Source organism: Calidris pugnax, unplaced genomic scaffold (genome assembly GCF_001431845.1).
Source record: "Calidris pugnax isolate Ruff unplaced genomic scaffold, ASM143184v1 scaffold24, whole genome shotgun sequence".
Classification (NCBI taxonomy): Eukaryota; Metazoa; Chordata; class Aves; order Charadriiformes; family Scolopacidae; genus Calidris; species Calidris pugnax.
This window is the reverse complement of record NW_015090922.1, coordinates 6,130,004-6,152,094: the sequence shown is the minus strand read 5'-3', so window position 1 is coordinate 6,152,094 and position 22,091 is coordinate 6,130,004. Positions and strand designations below refer to the sequence as shown.

The 22,091-nt window shown below is 36.4% G+C and overlaps 1 protein-coding gene across 1 annotated transcript in view; it reads left to right on the top strand.

Annotated features, from left to right (window-relative positions):
• The window catches only part of CENPF (centromere protein F), a 38,378-nt gene that overhangs the window by 5,734 nt on the left and 10,553 nt on the right, over positions 1 to 22,091 (top strand). Inside the window, exons 4-11 of the mRNA XM_014950784.1 lie at positions 863 to 954; positions 4,113 to 4,374; positions 5,861 to 6,057; positions 7,436 to 7,561; positions 11,345 to 11,463; positions 13,622 to 13,754; positions 17,449 to 17,584; positions 18,743 to 22,017. Of these exons, the coding sequence (XP_014806270.1) occupies positions 863 to 954; positions 4,113 to 4,374; positions 5,861 to 6,057; positions 7,436 to 7,561; positions 11,345 to 11,463; positions 13,622 to 13,754; positions 17,449 to 17,584; positions 18,743 to 22,017 (4,340 nt within the window). The remainder of the gene's footprint in view (positions 1 to 862; positions 955 to 4,112; positions 4,375 to 5,860; positions 6,058 to 7,435; positions 7,562 to 11,344; positions 11,464 to 13,621; positions 13,755 to 17,448; positions 17,585 to 18,742; positions 22,018 to 22,091) is intronic.

The following is a 22,091-nucleotide window of genomic DNA, read 5'->3' as shown; positions in this document are numbered from 1 at the left end:
GAAAGTTAAAGAAAGCGTACCCCCCTGATGAGCAAGAATGCCAAACTGGTAACAGCAGGTGAAGAGAATGCTGAGGTTCTCAACAACTTTTCTGCCTTGGTCTTCACTGCCAACCTCTCTCCTCACACCTCTCAAGTGTAGGAGAGTGTAGTGATAGGACAAGGGGTAATGGTTTTAAACTGAAAGAGAGAAGATTTAGATTAGATATCAGGAAGAAATTATTTACTGTGAGGGTGATGAGACAGTGAACAGGTTGCCCAGAGAAGTTGTGGATGCCCCTTCCCTGGAAGTGTTCAAGACCAGGCTGGATGGGGCTTTGAGCAAGCTGGTCTACTGGGAGGTGTCGCTGTCTGTGGCAGGGGGGCTTGGAACTTGATGATCTTTAAGGTCCCTTCCAACTCAACCCATTCTATGAAAAGATCCAGCATTATTTTGTAGTCATTTCTTAGTAATATTAATGCTATTGTGTTGCTGGTAGGGAAACTTTTTAAAAAGACTTATATAATCTATATGTGTATGTATATACAATGTAGCACATCTGTTACGTATTTATTTTTAAAACTGTATATATATGTTATGCATATACACACTTTTTTTTTTAGAGAAAGAGTGAGATTAAACAAAATTCTGGCATTGGATCTTTACTTTGAACAGTTGTGTTTTCATTCTTATGTCAAGTTCCAGATATCAGTGTTTTTTGAGGTCCTAAATTACTGAACGTACTATATATACAGTTGCTTCTTCCCCGTGACCTGACATTTCTGATAGCTGTTCATTTTTATAATTCCTGTGATAGTAATAGTCTAGAAAAGATTACCTATGTACTAAGTTAGATTATGAAGTATTCATCATGTCTTTATAGATGCTAAGTTTGAAGAACTAGAAGAGAAATGCAAGAAAGAAGTACAAGAAAGAAAAAAGCTAGAATTAGAACTGAGAACCATCCAGGTTAAGGTACGTATCTCCTGAGAATGGTATGTGTGATATCTAAGAAAGTAACTGCTGAGTGAACTTGGAAAATGGAGTGGAAAACTAGTGAAATATATTCTACATCACTTAAAGTATAATTTTTTTTTTTAAAAAAAGGAAAAGAAAATTAATCTGCGTGTATTGCCATTCATTGATCTTGGAGAATCCAGAAAAGCAGCATAATTAAATAGCAAAGGAAAGAAGAACTTTAAAAATAAGAATACATTCTTTAAAAACTGGAAGTCTTGTGCAAGGACAGGAAAAAACAGTGTCAGTATCACCAAGTTAAATATGATGGGATAATAAAAAAGCCTTGAAAAGACTGTGAGAAATAACTTGCCTAGCAAATAAAAACTAATACATTTTTCAAATGCATAAATAGTAGGAATGGTATTGGGGAATCTTTTGAGGCCAATAGATGACTAAGATCTGAAAGCGCTCAAGGAAAAAGAAGCCATTGTGGAAAAGCTGAAATAATTTTTTATTTGGTATTTAGAATCATAGTCATCTAGGTTGGAAGGGACCTTTAAGATCACAGAGTCCAACCATTAACCTAAGACTGCTGAAGCCACCACTAAACCATGTCCCTAAGCACCAGGTCTACTTGTCTTTTAAATACCACCAGGGTTGGTGATTCAGGCACTTCCCCTTCCCTGGGCAGCCTGTTCCAATGCTTAATAACCCTTTCAGTGAAGAAGTTTTCCCTAATATCCAATCCAAACCTCACCTGGTGCAACTTGAGGCCATTTCCTCTAGTCTTACCACTTGTTGCTTGGGAGAAGAGACCAATGCCCATCTCTCTACACCCTCCTTTCAGGTAGTTGTAGAGAGCGATAAGGTCTCTCCTCAGCCTCCTATTCTCCAGGCTAAAAAAACCCAGTTCCCTCAGCCTCTCCTCATAAGACTTGTGCTCGAGACACCTCACATGCTACTTAAATTTACTATCTAAAGGCTTAAAAGGTTTTCTGTATCAGAGCCTTTCTTTATTGGGGTTGAATCTGTGGCACAGCCTCAAATTGAAAAGTCAGAAGTAGTCTTAAAATAGATAGATAAAATGAGCAGTAATAAAACCAATCACCAGATAGAGGTAATATTTACCTGTAAATTGATAGGGTACTACAGTGGAGGACTGCTGGATCTCTGTGATGTGCAATTTATTTCATTCTTGACAGTGGAAGGTGGTGAGGATGATGTCTTTTTTTAAAAAAAAAAAGTTGACTGTGCTGATTCCTAGAAGTGTAGTTTAGTCAGGCCAACTTTTTTTCTTGGGCAAATTTTTAGAAACTTAAAGCAATATGTTTATTGATGCATATTTAGGTAAGGTGCATGGAGAAAAGATCAACCATTTATTTGTAAAGGGAAATAATATCTTGCATATTTTTAGAGTTTTTGGTTTTTTTAGAATAAATCAGATAATGTGTGAATTAAATCTGACTCAGTATAATTTTGTTGGATATCCACAAAACACTGAAAAAATGAAACAGTTTTGATAAGGGGGACAAGGTCTTGCAAATATAAAGATTGAGGGCAGTGGCAATAAATGGTCAGTTTTTACAGCTTGGAGAGTGATCAACGGTGGAGCCTGAGAAGGATTGGTAAAGAGAGCTATGCCATTCAGCATATTTATTAGTGATCTGGAAAATATAGTTGAAGACCACACAATATTTTGTAATATTAAATAATTGCAATAATGGTAAGTAAAATTCAGCCTAAAAAAAAAAGTGATGTAATGCATCTGGAAAACGTAATCTGAACAATTTATACTGGGAGCATTCAGATTCCAAATTCAATGAAATGTGTGTAGGAAGTAATTCAGTAATAACTGCAGCTTGTTCTCTGAAAAGTTCATTATAGTGTTCAGCAACAATGAAAATATTTTTTTTTTATGAAAAGAATTAAGAACTAATGAGAAAATATTCCTTGCCCATATATAGCCCAATGGCTCTCACATCTTGAATAATCCTTGCAAATTCTGTTCATCTCCAAACAGATATGGTAGAAGGGGATGGTACAAAGATGAGCAAGGATCAAGAAAGGAAACAGAATGGTCCTCTTCCTACTTTTCATAAGGCATAATTACAGCACCAGCTCTCCAGGCTTGCAACAAATACTATTTTATTACAGTGTAGTGTGTTAAATGGTAGAACTCTGCTTTGTCACGGAGTATTTCCCAAAACACAAAGAGGTTCAAAAGAGGAAGCACAAGTAAAGTATTACAGTAAAAATTATTATTTATTCCCCTTAATTTCCTGGATTCAAACTTGTCTCAGAAAATCTGTAAATTTAAATGGCATATAAGGGAAATGATTACTATATTCATGGTTAGATTTTTATGCTCTTTATCTATAAACAAATTACTTTACAGGATTTGACACAGCATTCTGGACTAAATAGATTTCTGGTCTTAGCACTGCTATTTCTACATAACACATATTCCCTGGTTGGATTGAGAAGGCACACTGGCTATTACCTGGTTTAGGGCTTTATTTTTTAAAAAGAAATAATTCAAATGAGAGGCATTTGAAAGTACAGGTAAAATACATTAGGGGCTTTACTGTTTGAATTTCTTTTTCACTTAAAGAAAAACAAACATCTAGTATTTTGGCTCTGTTTAGTTTTTCTGTAGGAAGAGGTTCAAATCTAATACCTGGTATATTTTATTATTGCAATTTTGGGATATACTGTGTGTATAAGTTTACATAAATTTACCTGTGTTTGTCCAGAAGAACTAAATGTTGGTCAGATATCAGATATGTTAGTCTAAACTTCCATATTTCTTGCAGCTTAGTTGTATCAGCACTTGCCTGTAAAAATGTAGGCTTCAATTTTAAAAAATGGTATCTCTCTTGAAAAGACAAAAAACTGTGTGTTACTTATAAAGATACGCAAACTGAACTACTTTTTTTGAGATCCTGGTTAGTGTTTATGACTATCAGCTATTCTTAGATACTTGGGTAAAACTTATTTAATTTATGTAGTGTAAAAAAATAGTTATGTGAATCAGTAGTTTGCACTGGTGGATGATGTGATATTATAAAAATGTGAAATGATCACAACCTATTATCTACTTATTAATTAATTATTTTGTTATATGTTAGATATGGAGCTGTGTAAATGTAGATCTTTTTTTCTCTTGGACACAGGAAATAAATCAGCCTCACCCTCAAAGTTGTTTGAGTCACAGGGAGATTGCATGGCATCAGGCTTCCTCATCTGTGTTTTCATGGCAACGAGAAAAGACACCATCAAAAAATCAAGAAACACCTGCAAGGGGAAGTTATACAACATCCTCTTTTCCATGGGAAACAAATTCTAGTATAATGTTGGAGAAAAACAAGTTCAACAACTGTTTTTCTGAGAATTGTAATTCTTCACTCACGATCCAGCTAACAGCACAGAACCAAGGTATCTGATACATTTCTTTAAAATGCAGAGGGAGTCTCCTATATGGTTTCATGAAAGCTGGTGTGTGGATAGAAGAGAGGTATTGAAATCAGTGCTTTAGGGAAGAAAAGAGAAAGATACCTGTTGTTGCCTTTGGCAGCTGCCTATTTGGCTGCTGGTCTGTGTGTTTGCAATGATCAGCCTGTACACAGAGATTATTCACAAGCCATGGTATCTTTTACGTAAAGGGGTGTGAGAGTCAGAAGGGAGGAGTTTGTATTTTTGGGGTAAGAGGGGAGACATCATATAAATGGAAAATGGCCTTCTCCAATAATTCCGTTGTTCATGGAATAATTCTCTTAAAACAGAGTTTAAAAACTCTTCAGGATTTCATTACATCTGACTGATAAATTATATTGCTTCCTTAATTTTCTATGTATATTGAGATTTATGGCTGAGCAATACCTGTATTAAAAATTTATTGATTGAACATGCTTAATGCGTAACTGAGTTGGTCCCTAATGGATGGTCCTGAAGCACGGAATAAAGTATGATGCAAAAAGTACAACAAAAAAGCAAGATCTTGAATTGAGCATACTGACATGAAGAAATACTCATTCTTGATATTTGATAGTTGGAAGAGAGCAAATAGTTGGTTTGTTGTGGATTTGGTAAACATAAGCCTGCTTAAGCCTACTGTTTGGACGTGCTTTTCAACTAACTGTTTCTTGGAGGACTGCTTTTCAAATTCCTGTACTAAACTGTTCAAACACCTACATGTAAAACTTCAATCTAGGTGGTATTTTCAACTTGGAAGCCATATAAATTCAACATCAGGAAGACAGGGTTGGTCTTTTTTAACAAAGAATTACCAGAAAATAATTTTTTCTACTGTAAAATTATGTTGTGATTTTTTGGAAGGTAAACTCCTCCTGACATATATTGTGACAAGATCAGTAGGTTTCACTTTATATGTATGCTGCTTTGGGAGAGGCAAAAGATTAAAACATAAAATACTGTATTAACAGATACTCAGTAGCTGAGAAGCCTCTTGGAAGGGAGAGGCTTACAGATGCCCAAAACAAATGTTTGTAGTGGATATCTTTCCTTTAAAAAAATTAAAATAGATATGTCAGGTGACATGTTTCTGTGTGTTTAAAAATAACCACAAAAACAAACCAGCAGAAGAACAGGGTTTTTGCCTTTGCAGCATTTGTGCCTGACCTCGCATTTTGCTGTGTTCTCTTGTATTACGAAGTGGAAATTGATTTAGAGTCAACTATCTTTCAATCTTGATAGTTTCAGTCATTGATGCAGCAGTATAAGAGAGCTGAAACTTTTGTTTTAGCTTGCTGAATGTTTTACAGGGTGTTCTGTGTGTCAGGAACCTGCGTTCTTATCAAACATACTAAATATTTTAGAATGTGTAGACACTTGGAAATTTGAGTACCTGGAAGACCTTTCAAAGAAGAAAGTATCTTTAATCTTTACTGTTTTTAAAATTCAGAGTTAAGTTCCACTGTTAAAGAAATAGAACTGCAAGCTCAAGAAAAAGTGAAGAAATCCCATATGAATAAACATCAAGAGACTGAACTGCAGCTGGACAGAATGAAGTTGGAATTAACAAAGAAGGATAAAGTTCTCAGCAAAAACAGAGAAAAACTGACTCACATAGGAACAGAACTTGATCAAGCTACCACACAGGTAAAATGTTGCCTCACACATCTTTTGATTGTCCCTACAATTCATTCCCAGTATTAACGTTTGTTGGTTTTCAGCCATTTTAGTAAGAAACAAGGCTCTCAGAGAAGTTTCTTGAGCATTTGCTGAGGCCCAAGTTTTGAGAAGTATATATTAGTTTGATATGTATTACCTGTAAAAATGTAAATACTCATTTTCCAGAAGGTTCTTATACCACCTGAAGAAATATTTTTCACCCTGAGGCAAGAGTGACTGGAATTCTGAAAAATATTTTCTGATCAAGTTCCATAGAGCAACAATGACATCTTGTGGCAAATTCTGACCCTAAATAGACTCTGTCATGCAACTTTGGCTGAAAATCAGTATCTGTTGCTTATACTACAGGATGTTGTGGGGGCATAGTCTTTGGATTGTAAATTACTTGTGTGAAAGAAAATCTGGGTAAAAATGCCACGCAAGATGGAGAATCTATGTAGTTTCTAAATGGGCCTTCATGACCTAATCCTAAGGAGTTTGGATTCATAGTAAAAAAAACAAAACAGTGGGATAGTACTATTTGCTCAGTCAAGAATTTACAGAGTGTATTTACATACATACATAAAAAACCATGAAATGGTTGAGATTTTTGCTCATAATCATGCGAAGAAGAAAATGAAAGTGTTTAATTCAAACTGCAGAAGATAAGCAGGTTTTCTCTTTTTCCTGATTAGTCTCGTTGCATTGCCTAGCTAAAGTCCTTTTTCATGCATTTGACAAATGTACTCTTAATGTGGAGGTTAACCTAGAACATAGACTACTGATATATTTATCTTTTTAATTAAAGTTTAAATTGTGAAGAGCAGTCTTCTATTTGTTGTTGAAGTAGACTAAGATAGCTGCCTCTTTTTCCTATCCAATTCAATGTGCTGAATCATTCTGAAATTCAGTGGAATATCCAGTTATTTTCGGTCTAAATGTGTAGTTGTTTAGCAGGTACTGGTTGTTCTTTAGTTCACAGAAACCTGAGGTATTGAAAATATAATCTATTTTTAGTGTCAGATACAGTACATTTCTGTAGACTTTCAAAGACACTGATTTTCTGAAAATGTTTTATTATTTTGTGTGTGTGTATACACACATATGTATATATACACAAGTAACATATATATAGAGAGAATATATATACTTATATATACAGTATTATCGCTAACACAAGCAAGTATGAATTTAGTACTTTGTTTTGCTAATAGTTTATATGGTACTAGTTAAAGTTACGCTGTATATTATATGAATGCTAGAAAAATTATAATACATTAAAGCAGTCTTTTATGAAGGCACATACATTTAAATAAAACATCACTTGCATTTGTAACACTTGTGATTGATAACTATATTATTATAGGCCCAAATGATGGAACAAAAGGTGAAAAGATTGTCAGAAGAACTGAATCACCAAAGACAAAATGCTGAGAGTGCTTGTGAGTCTTTGGAACAGAAAATAAAGGAAAAGGATGAGGAATACCAACAGGTAAGGTAAGAGAAGGACTTTTAAATTTTGACTGCCTGAGGAAAAGAAATCGCATGGCTTCTTTTGTCTATCTACTTTTCAGTTAATTGCAGTCACATTTGTAGAGGTAATTGCAAAGGTAACTGGAAAACTGAAAACAAACATCCCAATAGAGAGGAGAGGCTTGTTGGAGAGACACAGAGTTATGTTAATATTCACTAGACAGTAGAGAACGTGTAAGACCTAATTGAGATACAAATCCATGAGAAACTGGGCTTAATTGTTCACAGAATCATGAATATGTGGGTTCAAACTTAGTAACTGACTCAGTTATTTCTGTGGAATCTGAGTTAATTTTTCATGCATCTCACACACGAGAAAATAATTTCTTTAGGATTATATCTCTATTATTCTAATTTTGGTTTATGCTTAGAAGAGATAAAATGCAATATTAGCATAAGTGTCTTTTGTTTCCTTTATGCAGCTCTTGTGGAGAGGCAAAGTAAAACAGTATCCCAGGAACTTTTCTGGAGTGAAGTTATGTTTAGCTTTAACACTGATTTGAACTAGGTCTAAACTCTTTGTACTTTCCTTTTAAGCTTAATAACATCATCAGTCTTAGGAAATCCAAGACATTGATTTGACAGTGCCATTTCAGATGGGCATTTTAAGTTTGCTTTAGGGATTTGGTAAGGGTATTCCCCTGAAGAAGAATGCTGTTGTGTCAAATGTTTAAACTGCCACCTTTTCTCCAAGGTATATCCAGAAAGTTAAAGTAATTGGCAGAGGAATTCTGCTGGAGTGGCCAATATGAACAGTGCTACTACCACTGCTTTTGAATGAAAAACTAGTTTTACAAAGTCTGTTAGTCTAGATAACCCAGGATCTCAAAGAGATGCTAAACCTTGTCTAGAAGTGGTACAAAAGAAGAACTGACTTTTGTATTTGAATAGTTGTAGCATGAAAAAAACACTGTTGAAAGATACAAATCAGTCATTGTATTCATCAAAAGATGGGCTGAAGGCCCATGAACCTTATGCTGTGATTTATCCTTAGAAACCTAGTCCATACTGGCTCTGCTATGCCTGACGCATGCCCATTAGGCACTGGCACTCTGTTCAGCGCTGTCATTTAAGAATATGGTATTTCTGTGACTTTCTTCCAGAGAAGCAGCACAACATCCTCCACTTGGGTTGTTTGTTGCTAGAGCTTGTCTCAATAGCTGACAGCTTGGATGTCAGGCAGTTTAGATGCTGTGCACAGGAACTGTTCTTGTGAAGTAATATTTATTTTTAGTTAGAGACAAAAAGGCCTTCATAAGACTAATACGTAAATCCACATAGTGTCAGTCATGCTAGGTTGGTCAGCAAGGTCATTAACTTTGAAGAACTATCTTCTGTAACATTTGTGATCTGCAAGGCTTTTATGAAGTTTGTTTAATGTTCATTTATTTATAATATTGGGCTATCAAGTCCAGTTTGAAGGCTCCATTTTACACATTCTGGAATCCAAATTTGTGTCGTATTGTGGAAATTGTGATCTGTGCATTTTCCTAGGGAGTGATTCTTCTCTTCTGTCAAATCTAGATGCTGGTGCTGGTCCTACTGAATTCCATCCTATAAAGCCTTGCTGGTGTGTTCCTTATTACATTTCTGTTTCTAGGAGGCAGGTGAGATCCAGGAATGCATGTCATGAACTTTCAGACAGGCCTGAAAAGCTCTGTGCCTTGTTCTGAGATGGTAGCGCAGGCTAGTCTTAGAGTTGCACTTGTATCAGGGCTAGTTTTCAATGTTTTCTTTCAAATTTTGTTGAAATGTTTTCATCCAAGCTTCAAATTGAAAAGGTGAGATTCATATCACCTCACTTCAGACATCTGAAATCTAGGTGTCAGTCTAAGCTTGCTCCTTAGGCTTCTCTGCAGAGACACAGGCACCTTTGGAAGGCAGGTTATTCCAGGTATCTTAGATGTGGGTCTTCACTCTGGAGGTGGGTGTTTGCCTGCTGGGAATGGAAGAAGCCTCCACTTCTAGCTTAGATGTGGATGACTACTTTTTTGACATCTGAAACTTGAGGAAGCACTTACTGTTTTTTGAGCATTCATCTAAAGAAAGAAAGGTTTTCTGCAGTTTCTCTCTTATGCTGTAACATGCAGGGCTTAGAAAGCAGTCCATCAGATTTAGAAATAATTACTGGAATGCTTTGGGACATAAAGAAATTTAATTCATCATTTCATTAATAAGGAGTGCACTAGGGTCCTCCTTCCATGAGCTCAGGAAATGCTCCTGACCAGAGGTTCACAGAAGAGCTCTTTGGAGCTAATATGTGCTTTACTCAGCATTAGTTAATAGTGTCAGTTACTGGGACACCCAGCTGGTGTCACATCTTTCCTTTCTAAATTTTATAGTTCTTCTGTCACCTTCTTGTGTGGAAATGCAATTGCAAACTTATTTATATGGGGTTCTGTGTAGAAAAATGCTATATTTTTTTATATATATACACACATATTTTAACAATGATCTTTCAGGGTTTTTTTAACAGTTCCATACCCTTCCTACCTTCCCTGATAAACAAGAGCTGTTTGTTTACTGGATATTTTACTGGTGAAGGAATTGCTTGGGCTTCTTGTGTTGCCTTCACTCTCGAGCAGAATGTAAGGGGTGCTGGCAGCATTTCACAGATACGACTGACTAAAATCTGCTGACTTGTGTGCAGGGGGTTCATGCACCTGGGAGCCAGAGTCCCCTTGCAGAAGATGTCAGCTCTAGTTCCTTCACTCTGAACTTTCTTTTCTTTTAGTGGTTTTTTTTGTTGTTTGGGTTTTTTTTTGTTTTGGCTTTTTTTTTTGTTTTGATTTGTTTTGTTTGACTGGTGACAGTATGGTACTGTGTCTTTTTATGAAGTGGCTTGCTTGTATGAAGTAACTACACCTATACTCTAAAACTAATAAGGGAAGTACAAGAGCTTTAAGAGCTTTATTGATTGCCTTTTGCCCTTCACAAGGATCTTGGAATTTTTTAGAGCATATTGCAACTTTTGCATAGCAATTATTGCTGATAAATACTTTGTTTTTTTCCTTCATTACTTTTTATTATGCTCATGCCTCTTATTGTTTTACATCCTAATAAACTCTGAAAGCTGTGCAGAATCGTAATTATAAGGTCCAAAGGCACCTGTTCCTAGAACAGGCCTCATGAGAAACAACAAGTACATCTGTTTATCCTAATGGATGCCTACTTGGCACGTCGTAAGTTCCACACAAACTATATTGTCCTCCTACAAATCTCAGAAAGTCTGTTTTGGGAACACTATTTTTTGGTGCAGTTTTCACCACTGCCCTTGTAAGATTATCTTGTTGCTCAGTCTCATGCTCTGTATTATTTTAAGACTTTTTTTTTCCTAGAAAAAAAATTAACCCTATAGTATAATAAGTAAATAATAGCAGAGGTGATTTTGTCCATTTGTAGTGTTATGCAATAATTATATGAAAATTATCTTTAAGATGAAGACTTTTCATACCATTACTTTCACTAGTTTTAAGAATATCCCCTTGCCCCGTTCTGTGATAAGAATGTTGCTGTAATGGAGTTTTTAAACCGATGACATAAATCAGGCTAGGGCCTTGCTCACATGACATTGGCAGCAGCATCAAAGTTGGTTTTAAACTGTTGTTCACTGCGTAAAACAAGTGTCTCTGAGCAGGCAGTATCTGCTAAGGAAAATCAGTTGTTAGTGCTCCAGTAACCAAAACAGAATCTTGTTGCAGTTACGTGTTTGTTTATTTGCCTGTATACCACTGTTTTCTAGGAACTCTCTTGTCAGCAACATTCCTTGCAAACACTGAATCAGCAGTGCAACCAGATAAGAAACAAACAGAATCAGGAGCTAGAGCAAGCCAAAAATGACTTCAATGCTCTGCAGGCAGAATTTCACTAAGAAGGCTTTTTTATATTAACATCATCTACTAGAGCTGCTATTTAGTTGTATCAGCAGTAGTGCCATAATTTCACTACACATGAAGCAAAAAATTAATGTTTTGTACAGTTTGTAGTAGCTGTTTTGTATTTACTATTTCTGACTGAAAAGCTGGGTATTCAAATGTGAATTATGGGCTTTTACATTTTGGGGCTAGTCCATTTTCCACAGGGGAGGAGATAGGAATGCAGAACAACACAGCTAAAATAAATCTGTTTGAGAAAGGAACAGCTAAGGCTGATCACAAGAGACATCTCATAAAGAAAACTTGCAGAGCTGCAGTTTGATGATGGAGCTAAACTGATCAATGGGTAGTTGCCCTTTGGAACAGCCCCATTTCATACACCCTGGCCATGCAGTCCTGTTAATTCTTTAGGAGTGCTACCCCTTTTGTGACCCTGCACAGAGCTGATACAGGTGCTAAAAGTGTGACCAGCAGGTCGAAGCAGGTCATCCTGCCCCTCTACTCTGCCCTGGTGAGGCCCCATCTGGAGTACTGTGCCCAGTTCTGGGCTCTCCAATTCTTCAAGAAGGACAGGGAACTGCTGGAGAGGGTATAGCAGAGGACCACAAAGATGATTAGGTGCCTGGAGCATCTCTCTTATGAGGAAATGCTGAGTCTTTCTAGTCTTTGGGTCTTTCTAGTCTGGAGAAGAGAAGGCTGAGGGGGGGATCTGATCAATGGCTATAAATACTTAAAGGGTGGGTGTCAAGACGATGGGGCCAGTCTTTTTTTCAGTGGTGCCCAGGGACAGGACAAGAGGAAATGGGCACAAACTTGTACATAAGAAGCTCCATCTAAACATAAGGAGGAACTTCTTCACTTTGAGGGTAGCAGAGCTCTGGAACAGGCTGCCCAGAGAGGTGGTGGAGTCTCTGTCTCTGGAGACATTCAAAACCCACCTGAACACGTTCCTGTGCAACCTGCTCTAGGAGGAGCTGCTCGGGCAGGGAACTTGGAGTGGGTGATCTCCAGAGGTACCTTCCAATGCCATATCATTCTGTGATTCTGTGTTTCTGTAAAAGAGCAAAGAAAAAAAATATATATCTTAATTGGCATCTGTGTACACAGGCACAAGTGTTTGCTATTGGTTTAACTCCCTGAACTGGTTCTCCACAAAACCAGATGAGTGTCAGGGCCTGTGTAAGGAGGAACATCAGTATGAAGGATGTCTTCCACAGCTTTCACAGCAACTGCTATTGAAATGTTAGTTGTCACAAAACCACGATTTGAGGAATTTAGAAAGCAGCACAACCCTGAAGAGTGAAGAGACCAGAAAATAAGAACGTTTAAAAACCTCAAAAAACTCCTGAGAGCAGCTATAAAGCAGCAGAGCGAACTGAATTTCTAAAAAGGGCCACAAGTTTTTGAAAGATATATTGAGAAGCCAGCCTGAACTGAAACAGCATTTCTAAAATTGACAATTGCTTTCTTGCAGGCTTGTTTTATTTTAGAAATATAGCCATGGGAATACATTCAGTCAAATGTTTCCAGTGGAGGTTTCTTTATATGCACGTTCTTTTGTATATGCTTACTGAATAAATTGATTTCATAGACAGAAAAATAAGTTTCTTTTAGTTCTTTCTCTAAGAAAGCTAATTTATTACCTAATGACCTCAGAATAATTTTTTTTTCCTTTTTGACTTGATAATGGCATTTTCTTCCTTTTAAATCTGGAGCATTATAAGGCTATTTTGAAAGAGCTAAAACCTGTTCAGTTTTTATAATATCTGTGTCAATGGAGCAGTAAGTGCAGTTATGATCCCCACTTTCTGATTCTCATAGCTTAGCAAAAAAGCTATTACATTCTCAATCTCATTTGTATCCTACAGGTAATGCGGTGATGTATCTGCAAGTTGGATGTATTAGTCCAATTTCAGACAATCTAGAAATATATGTATTTGAGAGACATACCATCTTTCTTGTCACAGGCAAAGAAGTGGAAAAGCAATAAAGAGCTATTTTCTAAACCACAGTAAAGCAACCATAGCTTCATGGTGGCATAAAATAATGTTGTTTTATTTTGCAATAGAATGTTGGAGTTCAAGAACAGGAATTTTTTAAAAAGAAAGTCATATATACCTGTGAATACAATGTCAATTTTCAACGTTCTTACAGGTAATGGCAGTGAAACAACACTTGGAACATGATACCAGTGATCTCACCCAGAAGCTGTGCAGGGCAGAGCAGGCTTTATTAGCAGCCCAGGCAAAGGAAATTGATTTGACAAGAAGCTTTGAGGTAACCAATGCAGAGGAGTAGTTGATAGAATTAATGGCATAAATTGGTAATCTGTAAACATTGTCAGGCGTTCACTCACAGAGTGTATTTTCCTCTAAGAAATCTTTAAACACTTTTATCGATTATCGTTAATAACATATCTTAGTTGTAACACAAAATTAGGTGTTCACTAGTGTCATGTAGATTAATGCAATTTGAGGAACTGGCTGCATGGTTAGGATTCACAGCTGCTGGTATGGTTCTAGATCATGTTTAACTTTTGTCAAAAGTTAAACTTTTGTCAAAAACAGGTTTTTGTTTCAAGAGATTATTGCTTTTGATCCGGAAATAAAAATATATCAATACTTGTCTGATTTTAAAAGTAAATTCTAGAATCATTGACTAGTGCTTTGATGCACAGTGCCAAACTCAGAGATTTTCTACAAAGACTTAATACGTACTCTTTACAAAAAAATAAAATTAAAGATGCATTTTTCTTAGAGGAAGCACAGTCCAACAAATATACATGGCTGTAAAAACTTTCCCCCAAATTAAGATAAATTCAGAGAAGTCTTTGGATGTTGCCATACAACTTCATATGCAAACATGCAGAAATGTTTTCACTTTAATGTATCCTTTGTCTTCTCAGTTATGTTGTTTTGCTTTGATGACAGCTAGAGCAGCTATACTTGAAGTTGTTAGTTTTGCCACTAGAGATCTCTCAATGCAAATTTTATCCTTTATTTGGAGAATCAGAAGAAAAAATAAAGGGAGCTCACTACCCATGTAATCCATGTCACAGTTTAAACACTTTTATTTTGCTTGTTGCCTGAGCAGATATAAAATATTCTGGCATAATATTTCCCCAAAATTTACTTGTTACACTCTATGAACAACTTTAAAATAGTGGGGTTAGTTCAGATCAACACAAACATGGGTACTGCTTTAGTATATTGTGAAACTTTAGGTAGATTACAATGTCTGGGAACATTCCCAGCTACTGGAATGTGACTCTGAATACTGTTAATTTTTAGAACAGCACTTCTCATGGCTTTGGCCCAGATGACTAGCACTCTTTCATACAATTCCCAGGCACAGTCTGGGAGCGCACATGAGCCTGGGACCATTCCCAGCAAGTGGTTTGGTTAGAGCCACCTGTTTTGGAAGATAGAAGACTTTAGTAGTACAGATCTGGGCTGTTCCAGGCCACTTGGCCGCGATGCCAGATAGTGGTCGGTCCTTGAAACCTATTTACGAAGTAAATGTACCCGGTGTCCTCCAGTGGTAAGACTAATCAAGATAATTTTTGTTCTTCCAATGTATCCCAGAGGAGGAAAGCCTCCATCAAGCTTCTGCACATTCTTAGTGTAATTGTTCATATTTTTAGGAAAAAAAAAAATAATTAAAAAAAAAGGTTTATATTAGATACTGTGGGCTCATGCCGTTTCTGGCTTTGAAATTATGGAGTGATCCAGTCAGATTTGAACGCAGTTTTTTGAGGTCCCATTGTCAGAGAGCATCTAATTTGTGGAAAGATCTTTTTTGCTGCAAATTCTTGGGAGTGCTTACTTTTATCTACCAGTCTTGTATCCATCTTACTAGACTGTAGCTGTAGTCAGATTTTTCACTTCGTATTTGTTTCTCAGTCAGACAACTGTACAGCTGTGGATGGTGATGTTGTATTAGAACATGACCAATAAATTTGTAAAGAAACTTAATCTGGGGGAGATTGTAATATTTGAAGATATCAGTAGCACTACAGTTTCCTATCCGAAGACTTGCACATGAGAAAGCGTGGTATATGTCAGCAGAACTTAGGGTATGCCTCGTATTTCCTCATTTTCATAAATAAGTATAATGCAAAAAATTACATTGAATTGTTTTGAAGTGTTGAAGGCTTTGTTGACAATAGATTTTGTTTACAGCAAAAGCAAACAAGAGTGAGATTAGCATTTCTTTCCTTTATCAAAGGGAAATTTTTGTAGTCTTAGGCTCATGGTCCAACTACTTAGTAGAGAATACAATTGTTTTCTGCTGGTTAATGCACTGCTGTGTTTAGTCCTTAGTGTATAATATGACAGGTGTTCCAAAAAAGTTGCAAAGTAGATACACATACAGGATATGCTTAGTCTAGGGACTACGCAACTTTGCAAGGTGGTATCTCAACAGCTTAGCAGTTCTGGCATCTTAGCATATGGTTTACAATTTGGTGGTGCAAGCAAGCCCATAACTATTCTTGGAAAAATTGGTCTGTCAGTCCCTAAACTGCTCATAAGCCTGCCCCATGAAGAGTTTCTCAAGAATAATAGTACTACCTGTATGTAGGTTTGGCGATTTGCTTTGGTTTCATTTTTGCTTTTCAAGGAACAGTTGCAGAATGGCTAACTTGAGTAATACATCCTACAAGTAGAATCGATAACTGGACTGAAAGCAAATTTATTCTTTTCCTTATAGCTTTGGAAAGCGTAAATGGCTAGTTACTATCAGACACTTAGTCCATTAAACTATGGGTTCCTGAGGTTTGCTGAGTGCTGTTTCTTGGGCAATCTTTGGACCAAACCAAAATAATTGGACCTTTCAGCCATTTTAATTGCTTAAACTTATTTGGTTTTGTTTCCATAGATTACTCTAGATTTTCTAATAAACCTTGTTTTAATTCGTGTACTTGTATTGCATCTGCGTGTGGTGCTTTTAATGCAAGAAGTTTGGACAGTTGTACTACTTTGAAAAGTTAGTGTTAAGATTACTAGAAAACTTTCTTCATTAAAACTTACATGTGACTGGATTTATTTTTTTTTTAAGCAGTGGGTAGAGAAGCCTATGTGTAGAAAGGATGGTAACTGTTAGTGACAGTGACAATTTTAATCATGTTCTGAGGGTGATTTATTTATGTTGTTGCAAAAAACCCAAGCCTGCCATGCCAGCAAGCTTTTAATTTTTTTCATCCAGACCTTTCTATTTCTTGAGCTTGGCTTTTGTAAGCGCTGCCCATCTGCTAGTAGTAAATGCATGAATAATTGAGGGCCTGTTTCCAGTTGGGCCATGCCAGTTCCATGCCATCTGTTGTCCAGCAGCACAGGAGTTTGGAGAAAAAGGATTAGTTTCCTTAAAAGAACTGCTGTTTGGCTTCCTAGATGCAGTGTAGTTACATAGTTTTGTTTGTGTTTTGTTTTGCTGGGTTTTTAAAAAATTCAATTTATTTGGAAGAAAATATTCTTAATGGCAAATCAACTCTCTGAAAGAGTACACACTTTTAAATAAAATTTGACCAGTGTTGCCATAATGATAATGTTCAGTGGAAAAAGAACTTGTCTCTACATGAGACAATAGGTGAAATCTGATCTATACATTTCTCATTAATTTTGATGCCGTTGAAGAGATTTGTTTCCTTTGTTGCTTTGGGAAAGTAGCCTAACTCGATCAACTCAGATTTTGTAGGTTATGCCCTGTCCTGTGCAGATCCGTTTGGGGTGGGTCACGTGGAGCTGTTTGTTCTACACGAATAAGGGCCATGCTAACTATGTCAACTGGCAGCATCTCTCAGATGCTGTCAACTAGTTCAGCTTATGTTCCCAAGCAGTGTCTAGGAACCCAGAGACAGCTGCCCAAAGACTTAATAGGACCTAATGGAGTATCTTTCTTTTTATTTAAATGAACTGAATTCTTTGATCTTGGCAATTCACATGAAATACGGTCTTATTTGGTTTTGTCTTAGGAAGTGAAACAGGAGAAAAACCTTATTGACTGTCAACTTGAAAAAAAATTGCAAGAGATCCACCAACTTCAAGAAGAATTCAATATGATCAGGCAGTCTCTAAAGCAGAGCCCAAATTTTGCAGAAGGAATGAAAAGTGAGTTACGTATTTAAATTTGCAGAACTCCTGTTACATGTTTAATGAGGTATGTTTCCTGAAATTCTGTAGGCTTCATTGTGAATTAAGTGAAAGGTTTCCACTCTGGGATATGATTAACGTTTTTAACCAACATTAAGTTTGTCCTAAATAGAAATGAATTTTTGTCTATGAATGTACACAGTTTCTGAAGATACACAATTTTGAAATTAACTGAAATGTACTGAATTTAGCAGTAAACTGAATTTCATAGAAACTATTTAAACCAGAAAACTTCTGTTTTGTAATTCTTTTATGTTTCACTGAATTAAAAAAAAAAGGTAGGAAAATGTTACATAGCCACCAATAGCTGCATCTTGCTCGCAGTGTTTTTTTTCTAATTGAGAACGCAGTTTTTCAGGAATTGAGTTGAAATATACCCTGTAGCTCTACTGGATCTGACTAGAAAAGGGGGATAGGTTCCCACTTGTTTCTGTGCATCAATCAAATTCTGTGTAAGATTTCAAAATTAAACTTTTACATTTGATTTTACTCTCCTTAAAATTAATGCCCAAACTTTTCATTGTTTTTGAACTGATGATTTGGTTTTGATTGTATAGAAAATTTGCAGCCCTTAGCAGCTAACTATAGTGGAAAATAAAGCCTTACCCCCCCAGCCGCATACTTATCTTTGTTTCTTAGTCTGTTCCTATCAAGGCAGGGAAAAATTAGGACCAGTTGGAAAATGACTGTAGAATTAGACATTCTTTGGCAGAAACAGAGTATAAGACTGACCTAGAAGGTGGTCACATACTGTAATAAGACCTGTCCTGTTTAAAAAAAAAAAAAAAGGCAGTGTACTTTGTATAAATATTTGGTGAAAGTGAGACACAGGCACAACAGGAATTTACGCCTGGGAAGTAAGGACTGACCATTGTGAAGTGTAAACTTGTATGAGGCTGCAGAGTGGGAAGTTCACAATGTCTATAAGTACATAGTGTGCGATAGCCTAAGGTGATATAAACAATCCTTTAACCAGTGATGTAACTTGAGAGTAATTCTTTGCGCTGGAATGAGAATTGAAAATACTAAAAGTAAATAGTAATGTTTCATCTAGAAAATTATCATTAGAATTCCTGGTATTGACTGCCCAAGATTTGATGGTGTTTTCTTTTACAGGTAAGAATACTTCTCAGGAAGCAGAGCTGAAGTTACTGGGAGAGAAATTTGAAAAGCAAGAGAGCTCCCTTTCACTGGAGAAGCTGAAAATAGCTTTAGCTGACATGGAAAAGCAACAAGAGTCTACCCAAGACCTGCTCAAGGAAAAAGATAATCATATTAAAGAACAAAACTGTAAAATAAGTAAAATGGAAGAAGAATTGGAAGCTTTGCAGAGGCTCCTTGGATTCAAGCAGAGAGAATGTGAAGAACTGCAAAAAGAGGCTACTGCTTTTTCTCAATGGAAAAATGAAAAAGTTCATCTTATAAATAAACTTAAGTCTGAAAAGCAAAGTATGCTGACTCATATTAATGACTTGGAGAGTTCCCTTCAAAGTCAGCAAATCAAAAATCATGAGCATAGTGAGAAACTCAGAATGGTGGAAACTGAAAGTGACAGGAAAAGCACAGAGATTACAGAACTTAAAGACATACTGCAATGTAAAAGTGCAGAATTAGAAGAACAAAAAAAAGCTTTTGGTGAACTTCAGTGGAAAGCAGAATGTTCTGATAAAAAGTACTGTAAAGAGATAGAAAATATGTCCTGTAAAATATTGCAGCTTACCAACCAAGTTGGTGAACTAGAAGAAAAGTTACAGTTGGCAGCAAGGGAAGGGCTGCAAAGGGAGCAATGTTATCAGGACCTGCTTGCTGAATACGAAAAAGTATGTTGCCTTGTAAAAGCAAAAGATACTTCAGAAACAACAGAAGATGGAGAAGTTAATTTACAAAGTGGTCAGGATGAAATTGTTTTAGATAATACACAACTTGCTGCAAATAATTCCGTTGCTGAAGATCATGGATGTGCCACAGCTCTTCTAGAAGTAGAAAAAACTGGGGATCTTACCGTTTTACAAGATCAGATCTTTTCTCTTGAGATTTCCTTAGTGGCTCAAAACCAGCTGAATTCAAACCAGCAGCAGCATAAAGACTTACTGCAAATACAGGTTGAAACAGAAGAAAGATTATTCAATGTAGAACAGATGCATGAAAGCTTCATGACAGAAACTAAATGGCACATTAGTAACTTGCAAGGAGATATTTCAGCACATCAGAAATTAGTTGAAAAAACTTCAGCTGTTCTTGAGGAAAAGGACACACAACTGCAAACTCAGAATGAAAGACTAGAAAACCAACAAACTGAGCTTCAGGATTTAAAGACTGGTAATAAATCACTTGAGGATTCAGTAAGACAGCAGAAGCTCATGTCTGAAACATGGGATTCAGAGAAGAAAGATGTGTCTTCAATGATTTGCTCATATAGCAAAAAACCTGAGGAATTTACTGAAGAAAATGGAACCCTTAAGATCTTAAGCAGAGCTTTAGAGCAAGAACAAATAACTTTAGTGGAAGCAAATAAAAATATTTCTAACAGTTTAAAGGAAAGAGAAGAAATAATTTCTGAAATGTCTGGAAAATACAAGGAGGAGAGACAACATATTGAATCAAGAACGGAAGAAATCAAAACAGAGCTTAAAGTTTTGCAAGCAAAGAATAAATCGGTGGAAAAAGAAAATGGAAATAGGATGAGCATTCTGAGAAAGCAGACAATTGAATTGGAGAACGTAAAGGCTGAGCTGGAGATACATGAAGTTAGGTTATCTAAGGCAGTGGACACATTGGATGACATAGAAATGACCACAAGAGATTGTCATGAACAACTTCTTCCAGCTGAAAATGAACAGTGTCGTCCAAAATCTGAGCAAGTTAATATTGAGAACCATGCCTGGTTTAGAGGCTGTGATATTGAAATGCTTCAGGAAAAATGTCAGCAATTAGAAAGGGAGAGGGAAGTTAACCTGAAAACTATTTCTAGCTTTCAAGAGCACCTTGTTTCAGTCACAGCTGAGAGAAAGCATATTGGCCAAGAACTGAGTATTTTGTCTGAAAATAAAAAAGAACTGGAACAGAAGTATCAGAAGCTACAAGAGAAATTTAAAGAACTAGAGTCAACTAACGTGGATTCCACTGAATTCATTAGAAAGTTAGAGGAAGAAGTGAGGACACAAACAAATCTGCTTGAGACTGCAAAATCTGATGTATATAAATTATCAAATGAAAAAGACCATCTTCTGCAGAAGCTGCAAAGTTTAGGAGATGATGCCGTGTCTATTGCTTTAGAAAAACTCCAAAAAGAAGCAGCAGATTTGAAGAAGGAGAAAGAGCTGATTGTAAGAGAGTTGGAAATTATGCAGAGTAAATTAAGTTCATCAGAAATGGAAAATTCAAAGCTTTCCAGATCTTTGGAAGGCTTGTTAATGGAAAAAGGTGAACTTGGTGCTAGACTCAGCTCAGCACAGAAAGAGGTAGAGCAGATGCGATATGGAATTGAAAAGCTGAAAGTAAAAATTGAATCAGATGAGAAGAAAAACCACCGCGTTGCTGAAAAGCTGAAAGAGAATGAACGGAATGTTGACTCTCTTCTGCATAAAATAGAGAGGCTTGACAGAGAATTGGAGATGTCAGAGAAAAATCTAGAAGATGCAATTATTCAGTCAGAGACTGCTAAAGCAGAGACAGAAACATTAGCAATGGAGAGGGAAGAGATGACTGAGAAGCTGAAATGTTTTAACATACAAATTGATGTCCTTGCCTCACAAAAAGAGTGTTTGGCTAAAGATTTAAAAGAAAAGCAAGCAAGAATCCTTGAACTAGAGTTTTTGAGTTTGACTACAGCAAAACTGTTAGAAGAAAGGGAGGAAGAAAAGTTGCAAATCAAGAATGAGTTTGAAAATGCTGTGGTATTGCTGAAATCTGAGCTCAAAGATATAAGTGAGAAATTAGAATTGTCTTGCAAGGAGGAAGCAGATGCTAGAGCAAAAGAGCAAGTCTTGATTAATCAGGTGGCTTGTCTTGAGCAAGATAAAACAATGCTATTACAGGAATGTCAGGAAATAAAAAATGAAAATGTAGAATTGTGTCGAATGAGGGAAGTACTTGTTCAAGAATTGATGGATTTTAAACAAAAACTCAATGAAAAGGTGCAGGAAAATGGTGCTCTTCAAAAGCTGGTGAAAGAAATGGAGGAGCTATCACACTTGCAACAACAGCATGAATATTGGCACCAGGAAAAAAAAAGGCTGCAGAATTTGATTGCTGAGTTGAAGCTGAAGGAGCAACATTCTTCTGATAATGAAACCTTTACGGATATCCTGAATGTTCTAAAAGTGTTTTATAAAGACCTTGAGAAGGAACTGGAATCTGCACTTTGTGAAAAGAACATTTTATGTGAAAAGGTAATACCATTTCCTTTGGGATAGAGTTCCCATTTTAGGGAATGAGGATAAAGCATCCTCTGGCTTTCCACTTC